Raw genomic sequence first — 11,800 nt, 5'->3', positions numbered from 1 at the left:
AATACATAACAAATTTAGTATTTTCTTTACTTCAAATGCAGCTCTTTACCTGTGTTTTGACACATCCATTTAAATTCCTCTCTCAGCTACAATACCCCAAGGTTTTAAGACAAAAGTTACAATGTCCTCTTTAAGGGAGTCAGATTGGATATTGATATGATTAAAGGAAGGAATAATTATTATTTTTCAAAAACAAGAGAGTCGTCCTTCTTTATACTAATTGACAATAATTTACCGACAAATTCAGGGCAGTCCTCCCATTTCTGTGGGCTTCTTTTTTTCATTTCCCCATAGCCACTCTGTATAGCTTACTCTACTTAAGAATTTGACAGCAATTGGAAGCAAGGGGAAGTTGGAATTTTTCCCCTTTGCCTGGGTAGGGGGCGGAGTTATTTGTTGAGATGTTGTTCTGACTGGCAGATCGGGTGAGTACAAGAGACTTCGGAGTCTAGTCTAGGCAAAAGGGGGCTAGTAAGACCAGACAGCTTGAGGGAGTGAAGGGCGGGCCCCAGAGGAAAGAGTGTGCCCAGTAGGGGGTGTATTGGGAGAGGAGGACTGGGAGTGGGAGGAAGTCTGGTAGTCAGTGCTAAAAGATAAAGAAAGGGGAGTGAGAAGAGAAGGAATAGGAGAGAGAAAAGGACTGCGAGAGGTGGGGGGAGGAAAAGAGGGAGGGAGTGAGAAAGAGAAATAGAGAGAGGAGAGAGAAGCTGGGAGAGAGAGAGAGAGAGAGAGAGAGAGAGAGAGAGAGAGAGAGAGAGAGAGAGAAGCTGAGAGAGAAGCTGAGATAAGGGTCCAGCGTGACCATAGAAGATGGGGTCTCTATTCCAGATACTTCTAGGTTTGGAGAGTTTGCTAGTGGGGAGAATTCAGCTGTGGCAGTGATTAACAGCAAAATAAAATGGATCGAAGAGACAGACCTTCCAGCCACCCCTCTGCAGAGCAGTGATTCCTGAGCTGTTTGGGGGCCAACTTGTTTCCCAGCTGGAATCTCTGAGCACTCGGGACCAAGGGAACAGCAGGGAGCTCCTAGAAGCTGCGCCGCGGAGATGCTTTCAACTGAGCTGTAAGAACTTGACTGCTTGAGTCTCTGCATTCCCCCCCCCCCCCCGGCCCAATCCCTACCGCGGGAAGTCCCGGGGGAGGCGAGAGGAAGACCCCTGGGGGAGGGGCGGCGAGGGGTTCCCCGCTCCTCTATTTCCCCTCCCCCTCTCCAAGGGCGAGCAGGTATGGAGGTGCTCAGCCCAGGACTGGGAAACAACACCACCTTGCCCCAGGATCCTTTAGGGACACAGGGCAACGACACTGGCCTCTCCGACGTGACCTTCAGCTATCAAGTGATCACCTCGCTGCTGCTGGGCACCCTCATCTTCTGCGCGGTGCTGGGAAATGCCTGTGTGGTGGCTGCCATCGCTTTGGAACGCTCCCTGCAGAACGTCGCCAACTATCTCATCGGCTCTCTGGCGGTCACCGACCTCATGGTCTCAGTGCTGGTGCTGCCCATGGCCGCATTGTACCAGGTGCTCAACAAGTGGACGCTGGGTCAGGTCGTCTGTGATCTGTTCATTTCCCTCGACGTGTTGTGCTGCACCTCGTCCATCCTGCACCTGTGCGCCATCGCCCTGGACAGGTACTGGGCCATCACCGACCCTATAGACTATGTGAACAAGAGGACTCCCCGGCGTGCAGCGGCGCTCATCTCGCTGACCTGGCTCATTGGCTTCCTTATCTCCATCCCACCCATGCTGGGCTGGCGCACCCCCGAAGACCGCTCGAACCCCGACGCTTGTACCATTAGCAAGGATCACGGCTACACTATCTACTCCACTTTTGGCGCCTTCTACATTCCCCTGCTGCTCATGCTGGTGCTCTATGGGCGCATCTTCCGTGCGGCGCGTTTTCGAATTCGTAAGACTGTCAAGAAGGTGAAGAAGAAAGCAGAAGCCCGTCCGGGTACAGCTCCCGCCCCGCTGCCCACGAAGAAGAATGTGAATGGAGAGCCTGGAAGCCGAGACTGGAGGCAGGAGGTGGGAGAAGGCGCTCCGTGCGCAAACGGCGCGGTGAGGATGGAAGAGGAAGGAGCAGCCTTGGAGGTGATCGAGGTGCACCGGGTGGGCAGCTCCAAAGAGCACCTGCCTCTGCCCAGCGAGGCGGGAGCTGCCTCCTGCGCTCTGGTCTCTTTCGAGAAGAAAAATGAGCGCAACGCCGAGGCAAAGCGCAAGATGGCCCTGGCCCGCGAGAGGAAAACTGTGAAAACGCTGGGCATCATCATGGGCACCTTCATCCTCTGCTGGCTGCCCTTCTTCATCGTGGCCCTGGTCCTGCCCTTCTGCGAGAGCAGCTGCCGCATGCCCACCCTGTTGGGCGCTATCATCAATTGGCTTGGCTACTCCAACTCTCTGCTGAACCCTGTCATTTACGCCTACTTCAATAAAGACTTCCAAAACGCGTTTAAGAAGATCCTTAAATGCAAGTTCTGCCGCCGATGAGATAATGGTGATGATGATGATGATGAGGAGGAGGATGTGGATGAAAATGATGGATGATGAGGATGGGGGCCAGCTAGCCACCCCAGTCCTTGGGAGTCAAAGTCTTGGCTTCTTTCCCTCCAACTTTTTCACCTACTTCTCTTGCTGCTTTCCTCCCCAGCTCCCAGCCCCCAATGCCTCTGTACTAGAGGGAGCATGCTTAGCCTAGAGGCTCTTGAGGTAGGCTTGGGTATACACCGGACCCCACTTCTTGAAGAGCCTCCTTGACTCAATTTTTGGCCTCAGCATCAATTTTGCTCCCCCAGCAACTGACTTCTTCCTTTTCTGCCCTATAAACTTTAGCATGAAACTGTAAGCTTCACCCATGCAAGGGAAATATAAAAGACATGAACAAAATAATCCACACTGGAACATTAACTACCACCCCAGCAGCTGTGCATACTCATATCTTCCTCTGTGGATCCGTCTCTCCTCCACTGGAATTTGAACTTAAGCTTGAAGACTTATTCCCTTCCTTCTTTTCCCTAGCCCTAGAAACATTTATAGTTTTCTCCTGGTGTAACCCAACTTTCCCTTTCGTCTGCCCTTTAAACCCAAGCCAGACTAGCTGCACTAATTTTCAAGTCTGGGGAAAGATGCTTATGCACTCTCTCCGTTGTCTTTCCCCTGTAACTAAGCTGCCCCGGAATCTTACGGAGCACCCCGGTTTAGACTTGCAGATTCATTCTCCTTCTAACACCAAGTTTTCCTTGGATTCAAAACTAGGGGCCGGACGCTTTTTTAGAGAGGACTTGTAAGTACCAGGCCGTGCCAGCGGGGAAGAGCAAGGTGGAGTGCGGAATCGAGGGGCCAGTGCCTATCTTGATGTCAGCACTCACCAAAGAAACTCAATTGGATGGGAGAGTTAAATTCTATGTTTAGGTTATTGGAATCTTCTCGCGCTGGAATCGCCACTTGCCCACGGAGGGAGGCGCCCTCCGGCCGCTGTGTGCTAGGTGAGCACACACAAACACAAACAAACACGCACAGCTCCGGGTCTATCTTTGCGGCTCCCCAGCAGGGTACTAGCTGCTCTGTGCCTGGCGCCTGAGAACTGGACAGAACCCTTTAGTTCGCTTCTTGCGTCTTCTCTGCTTCAGCTATTAAGGCTCGGTGGAAAACTGTTTGGGCTTGTGGTAGCTCTTGGGACCAGAAAGGCTCGGAAGAGAGTGTCGTTTCCCCCGCTTCAATAAATTTAGTGTGTTTAGGGTGCTGCTTTTGTTCCGATGCAGCCTCTAGAGGACGCTCTGTGGCACCTGAAAGGACAATTTAACCCAGGGGTGACAGATGCAGACTCTTTCCTTACAATACCCCGTTTGCCCTTGTATAGGGAAATAATTGTTTAGAGTGAAAGACATTGTACAAGTGAGGTTTGTTCTTCCGGAAGTCCAGGACACAAGGTTACCAGGATCATGGTTTCCAGACTGGAATTCTGAACCATTTATTAAACTGTTCCCTGCAGGTTTGGCAGGTATGGCATTGTCTGTGCTTACCTTGAACACTTGTTCTTCCCTGAGAATGCTTGAGAATCTGCTACAGGGTTGCATTTACTCCTTGACCTGCCTGCGACCCCCACCCTGCTTTCTGAACGACCCCCCCCCCATCTACTAGAAATCAAATGTTTGATCTATTGATTTCTATTAGAAATCAGCTGTTAGATCTACTAGAAATCAACTGTTTGAATTCATGGAGCTTCTCAAGCTTTTTCGCACTCAAAACTTCTTTCAACCTTTCCATTTCTGCTGAGAAACAATTCTTTACTGCCCCAGAAGGGAAGTTATTTCGGTGCTCCGTTTGAATATAATTTCCATCCAATAGTATCACGGGGTTTGTTTTAGTTATATCTAACCCCTAAAGTTTTCATCAAAAACAAAATACAAAACACACTAAATGGTATCCTTTTCCAATAACTGCACAGTTAGTATGCTTTTTTTAACTGTACATTTTGAATATTTGCTTCTGCTATTTTGAGAATTGTATCGCAAACGTTGTCAATTAAAACGTTCACGTGTGTTTATAAGCAAAAAAAAAAACCATCAACATAACAGTTGAAGCCATTTTATTGTTTGCCAAACTGAACAAGGTCTCTACTTGGCATCTTTTTTCTCTAACCTAAAGAGAGAGAAGTAGGCAGTTTGTCCTGTTAAAATAGATAAAGGAGAAAAACTATGAGAACTCTCAGTATGCCTTTGCATATGTTCTGCTGATAAAGGGTTCTGGTAGAAAAAAAATAAGACAGACTTTCTGTCCAACAATTATTCATTTAAGAATTAAATACATTTTCTCAATAATTTAAGTAAATAGAAGTATATTTTAAAAAGTCTGTATGTCTTCCTACATTTTTAGAGCAAAATAGGCACTTTAGAATAACTCAAGTACAAAATTTGTTCTTTCAAAAACAACTTTATGCCTTGGCCAGTAAATGCTACATTTTTAAGTTTTGAGGTTTTTATTTATTTTTCTCCTTTACAGAATTTTATGACAATGGTTTGAGGACATTTTTTCTTCCAGACTTGAAGGGTTTACACGAAATATGGGGAACAAGCATCCAATTGAAGTATAATTAACCAAGGCAATAGAGAAATTTGAGAGAAAGATGCAAAAAAGATGCATAGCAGGAAAAAACCTCTAATGCTTCCTTCCCTTAAAATAAAGTATATGTATTACTTTATATATGTTAAAATATGTATGCATCAGAATTGGCCTTCACTCCCCCATGTCACATTAAAGGAGTTTAATAACGGTATTTAACTGTGTATCTCACCACTATTTAAGTAAAGAATTTATTTATTAAAAAAGAATATAAAAATGATGTTAATGCTACAATAAACTGATATCAGTAATACAGGCATCTTTATTTTAATCAGCCTCACTCTCTACTTGTATTTCATTGTATATAAAATTGTATATAAAATTGAAGTTAGGAACATAGCAGACAGTATTAGTTTTTATTCTTGGCTCTACATGTTTTCTCCCACCTCCAGTGTTCCCTGGTGTAGCTCTGAAGGGCTCTGAGTTTCAGGAATCTGGCTGTGGTGGCCCTTGGCACCTACCATAATGGAACAGCACAATATCCTCATCTTCAGGTTGTAAAACAATGCAAATTACTGGGAGTGGTTTCTAGGGCCTAACTATAACATAGAAGGCTCCCAAAAGTAAATGAACATTAAAAACGTAATGAAAATTAAAAAAATAATTATCAGGAGAAGATCCTGTGTACAAACAGAAATCTAACACTAATGGGAATTAATTTAGTTCTTAGCACTGCAATCTATTCAAAATCCTGTTTGTGGAATAAGAAGGTCCCATCTTATCATTTATCCATGAAACCATGAATTTTCTATAATTGACACTACATGTAAGTTTTAGTCATCACTTTAATTAATCTGGGATTACAAAGTGTGAGAAAAGCAGAAGAGAAACTGAGTCTCTCGTTACAACAAAGGCACACCAGGCCTTTTCAAAACTACCAGAATGTCCAGCTAGAAGAAAAAGATCTTTGCAGTCTTCAAGTGAAGCAACTCATTGTCTGAGGGTTTGACACTGGGTTAAGAATGAAAGGACATTTTTTTTTTTTTGGTTTTTGGTTTTTGGTTTTTGGGCCACACCCGGCGTTGCTCAGGGGTTACTCCTGGCTGTCTGCTCAGAAATAGCTCCTGGCAGGCACGGGGGACCATATGGGACACCGGGATTCGAACCAACCACCTTTGGTCCTGGATCGGCTGCTTGCAAGGCAAACACCACTGTGCTATCTCTCCGGGCCCAATATTTTTCATTAGGACTAAATATCATTTTACTGAGGGGTTCTGTTTATAAGACTTATTACTTTGTTAAAATTCTTATTTTCTCTTTTCCCCTATTGGGATAACTAGTAATGTCTCTTGTTTTCTATATTAATTCCACTGCTTGTTGGTATCAGTAGGATGATTTCAGGGTAAGTCAAACTGCTAAGCTCCAAGGATAAAAAAAAAAAACAACACAGGACTTTCTGGTCACAGACTTGTATACTCAAGCTGCAGAAGTCTAGTTGAGGCAGTGCATAAATATACATATTGTTCCAATAATTAAAAGTAAAGAGAGGAAAAATTTGGAAGACTGGAATTTATCACTTGAAAGTATTATGTAAAGCATCCCTAGCCTTGAGCAAAATGACGCATTTAGAACATGGCCCTTTGCATTTTGGATAGTCAGTCCCCTGCTTAGTTCTTATTCTCTACTCTGGCATCAGTTCCTCCAGGAGACATAGACTTTGTTTTCTATAGTCCTTATCAAGAATCTCTTCTCAACACACCAGTTAGAAAAGATGTCTAACTGGTACATCCAAGGAGCTACAAACCCAGACAGCAAAGTAACAGCTATCATGCTTTATTGGATAATGTTGAAATATGAAACTAAAATTAACATAAGATGCTACTATCTTGAAGGAATATTTTTAGTCAATGTCAATATATATGAATAAATTACTTAAGCAAGCTAAATACTAATGGCAGAATATAAGTATTGTAAAAATAGAAAATATCAAAGAAATTAGACTAAATCCACAAAATAAAGACCACTGTGGATTGGAGGTGGGTAGGAAAGTTTAGGGCAAAAAAGCTATATGGGGCCTTCAAAAAATATGAAAAGGTAGATATCATGTTGAAGATAGCCTAATCCCTTTTTCTTTCCAGTAGGGACTGGGGATAAAATTTTTGTCTGACACTTGGTAGGTGCTAAATGATGGTGCTACTATGGGAGTCTTGGGGAAAATGAAGACTCAAAGATACCCATGTATTGATTTTGTTAACCCTAAGGATCTGAAAAAAAAAAAAAGAAAAGAAAAGATGGATTTAAAGTCATTAGAATGGAATTTGGAGTTCTGAGGAATTTTCGAGTTCAGGGAAGTACATATATATGCATATAGGTGGAGAAAAATAAATTACTATGGGTAACACTTTATCACTGGTAAGAAATGATGGAGTGTCAGATAGTATGGTGGGCAGGATGCATTCATTGCAAGCAGCTGAACCTGTTTTGATCTCTGGAACTACATGTAGTCACTGAGTTCCACCAGGAGTGATTCCTGAGCACATAAGCCCTTAGTCAGCTGGCTATGGCCCAAAAACAAAACAAAAAGCAAACAAAGAAGTCACATTTATATTTTTAATTTCTTTTTTGTTGTTGTCAAGTAATTTTCATGTAAAATCCTATTAAAATTTGAGGGATGTGACAGATTTGCTATTTTAGCCAAAACAGAAGAGTTGTCTAGTAGTGGGTAAATATAGGTAAAAGTGCTAGATATCATACGTAGAAGCATCAAAATACCAGTTTGAAGATGCATAGATTTAGTTAATGGTTATTGACTAACATAATAAAGCAACTAATAACAAGAGCAGAAGTATTTGGAGATAATTTTAATGATGCATTATGTGAAGCACTATATGCCCAAATATGGTAGGCTGGCATTGAAAAGGGAAAAAAATTAAAAAATACAACAGAGAGAACTGGTGGTCCTTGTTGTCTGATGGGAAGGGAAAAGAAGCTGAAGATGTTGATGAAGTCTGGAGCCAAGGAGATTTAGGCAAAGTATATTAAAGGATAAGAAGGGAGTTTCTTTTCTAATGGTACTTGTTTTTCAGCTTTATTTGTAAATATGAAAAAGTTTTATTCTCTGCAAAAATAAATTTCAACCCAGATGGTAGGCGCCTGCTGGAAAGGTAATGAAAGTTTAGAGCTTTTAAACAATCTGTCATTGGGCATGTATTTGTGGAATGTTACTCACAGAGTAAAGGTTGGATTCGTTCCCTACCCACTGATTTTATTTTATCTTTGTAGATCTTGTTGCTTTTATGATGGGTCAGAAATTCAAGAAATTATAGTAGGCTTTCAAGAAGTGTAGCCTGAGAGGTCAATGCAATAGTAAAATAAGTAATGGGCTTGCCTTGCACATGCCCAACCTGGGTTCAAATCCTAACATCACCTATAGTCCCCTGAGTCCTGCCAGGACTAAGTTCTGAACATCCCTGGGTATGGCCCCCCAAATCCAAAAGAATTAAAATCAAGTTTATGAAGTTGGGCTATAATAGATGAATATGAATAATAGTTGACCTAGTGAAAAAAACAATAGCTTGCTCTTCAATTCACATTTTCAGACCTATAAAATATAAAGAACAATTTTGATCTTTTATTTTCAAAGTGGGAGAGGGACTTTGGGACACACCTACTAGTGTTTAGGGACTACTCCCAACTCTGAGCTCTGATTGCTCCCAGAAATACTTAGGTGACTGGGTGCACATAAGAAGCAGACTGTCATGATTTCTACATGCAAAGTATGTGTTTCAGTCTATTGAGCTACCTCTCTAGACCCATATTCTTTCTATTTTGTTCTGCTTGTTGGTTTTTTTTTGAACAGCAAACACACATGGAACTCAGAAATGCTTCTAATGTTATGCTTGGGGTTACTCTCAGTGGTATTCAAGGAAATGTGACACCTAATATTGAACCATGTCTCCTATATACTCATGTACCCAGAAAATTCCATTTTGCTCATACAGCAATGGCAGAGTTGGAATAATGGTTTGTCCACAGGCACTTGAACATCTCATCCTTTCTCTGGCATTTCAATACAACTTGACTATACACCTAAAAAATAACACAAGGTTATAAAAAGCAATTTTTAAAAATTGTATTTAGGCAAATAGGGGCACTGTTGTGTCTCATCTGGCTTTAGCTTTTCAAGATGAGAATGAAACAGGCAGATTGGGAGAAAAACAAATGGTAAAGAAAAAAAGTAGACAAAAGAACTCCTAATCTTGTTATTAGGATAACTGATGGGACACATGAGATTGATGAAAAAACTGTTTTAAAACTTTTCTAGGGCCCACAGAGGGGAATAAACCATGTGTGGTTTATAACTGTTGGGAGAAATTAGTTTGACACTGCAAAAACAAAACAGAAAACAAGTTGTAAAAGCTGGTTAAACCTTAAAAAAAGAGACAAGAGAAATTTACCTGCAAATATTTATTAAAATGTCATTTATTATAAGCATGTACTTTTTTTTGTTTGTTTTTTGGGCCACACCTGGCATTGCTCAGGGGTTACTCCTGGCTGTCTGCTCAGAAATAGCTCCTGGCAGGCACGGGGGACCATATGGGACACCGGGATTCAAACCAATCACCTTAGGTCCTGGATCTGCTGCTTGCAAGGCAAACACCACTGTACTATCTCTCCGGGCCCAAGCATGTACTTTTTAAAAAGAATTTTCAGCAAGAAAGGGGTTATTTATGGAAATGCCTCTGGCTAAGGAGTACTATCCAGATAATTCATTTATTCTACAAATATTTCTACAGCACCCATGGGTTAAATTCTGTTCCAAATGCATAGTATACAGCAGCAGATAAATCAGATGAAAACATTTTGATTGGTCATAACTATTTTAACTGGTCATAAATATTTCTCTTCATGTATCCTCACATTTGTAATATGATTTTTTTCCTCTGATCAAGGTGTGGGTAAGATCTTTCTCTTTCTGACATCATAAAACTGTGTTGGCTTTGATCAAAGACAGCAAAATTGCTGTGATGCCAGTTCTGACCATGGCACTTAAGAGAACTGTGCTCTTCCACGTAATGAATAAAACTTTTACTTATTTGCTCGGATATCACTTGAATCAGTCCTCTCACTGAGACCATCATGTATAGCCAAATCATTTCTGACTCAACAGCCAGTCGTAAAAATATGAATGAGGAATGTGTCTACTAGAACAATAAAGGAGTTTTTCTGCAATCTAAAATATCAAAGCACCATCTTGTAAACTAAAATAATGGTCGTAATATTGAGCGACAAAATTTTAGTGTAATTTTTAATGTTGAATAGTTAACAAATAATCACTGAACTTAAATTTGCATTCTTGAGAGGAAAGTTAACAACAAAAATGTGTACATTTTGGGGGCTGGAGAGATAGCACGGTGGTAGGGCATTTGCCCTGCATTCAGAAGGACAGTGGTTCGAATCCCAGCATCCCATATGGTTCTTCAAGCCTGCCAGGAGCGATTTTTGAGCGTAGAGCCAGGAGTAACCCCTGAGCACTGCCAGGTGTGACCCCCCCCCCAAAAAAAAGTACATTTTTAGTATGCCAGAGGATGAACATTTTTTAAATTTTTTTGTTTGTTTTGTTTTGGGTCACACCCTGCAGTACTCAGGGTTTACTCCTGGCTCTATACTCAGAAATCGCTTCTGGCAGGCTCGGGGGACCATATGGGATGCCGGGATCTGAACAACCGTCCTTATGCATGAAAGGCAAACGCCTTACCTTCATGCTATCTTTCTGGCCCCAACAGTTTTGTGAAAGAACAGAGTAGGAGATATAAGGATCAATGATTTTGAGGAAAAAGCTTTTGCTAGATTTTTAGGAAGGGCTTTCTTGATAAACTGATACTTGAATTGAGGTTTTTAAAGAGTTTCTGAGGTATATGGTGAGTCTTTTTGAAAATTAGCAATTAAAAAACCCCTAAATCTTATACAATTTTCTGTGAATGTTATAGTTTATTTCCAAAAAAAAGAGGAGGGATGCATATTTTAAAATTTGTGTATGAAAATATTAGGATTTTCTAGTTTTGACAGCAGAGGCATTTAGTTAAAATGTGTTTAGGATAAGGTCCAATAAGATCATAGAAAGTCTTCAAAGAGGACATGTTGAGTTATTACAACTTCAAAATTTTGTTTAATTCCAGTTAATACTACAACATGAATTCAACTTTCTACTATGTTACCAGTGCAATCTTATTCTAGTTTTGTTTTGAAGTCAAGTTTATTGAGAACATACATTCTTTATATTGACTACTTAGAATTTGTTATTCAAAGATTTTTAGTAGTTTTAGTAGTAGTAGTCATAGTTGTATGACTATTATAACAATCTATTTCAAAACATTTCTGCCTGTTCCACTGATCTGAGGGTCTGTCTTTATTCCAATACCATGCTGTTTTAATAACTATTGCTTTGTAATACAGTTTAAAGTTAGGTAAGTAATACCTCCCATATTCCTTTTCCCAAGTATTGCGTTTAGCTATTTGTGGTTGTTTATTGTTCCAAATGAATTTCAGAGTGTTTGATACACTTCTTTGAAAAATGCCATGGGTATCTTTAGAGGGATCACATTAAATCTGTACAAAGCTTTGGGGAGTATTGTCATTTTAATTATATTAACCCTGCCAATCCAAGAGCAGGGTATGGATTTCCATTTCCGTGTGTCTTCTCTTATTTCTTGTAGCAGGGTTTTATAGTTTTCTTTGTATAG

At 41.1% G+C, this 11,800-nt stretch overlaps 1 protein-coding gene across 1 annotated transcript; it reads left to right on the top strand.

Annotated features, from left to right (window-relative positions):
* Positions 1–746: 746 nt before the first annotated feature.
* Positions 747–5,368, top strand: HTR1A (5-hydroxytryptamine receptor 1A). Its single transcript, XM_049768795.1, has one exon. The coding sequence runs from the start codon at positions 1,227–1,229 to the stop codon at positions 2,484–2,486; it is 1,260 nt and encodes a 419-aa protein (XP_049624752.1). The 5' UTR covers positions 747–1,226; the 3' UTR covers positions 2,487–5,368.
* Positions 5,369–11,800: the final 6,432 nt, after the last annotated feature.

The sequence above is a fragment of the Suncus etruscus genome, chromosome 2 (genome assembly GCF_024139225.1).
Source record: "Suncus etruscus isolate mSunEtr1 chromosome 2, mSunEtr1.pri.cur, whole genome shotgun sequence".
NCBI classification, from domain to species: domain Eukaryota; kingdom Metazoa; phylum Chordata; class Mammalia; order Eulipotyphla; family Soricidae; genus Suncus; species Suncus etruscus.
Note: the sequence above shows the minus strand (reverse complement) of the source record. Positions and strands in the feature narration are given on the sequence as shown.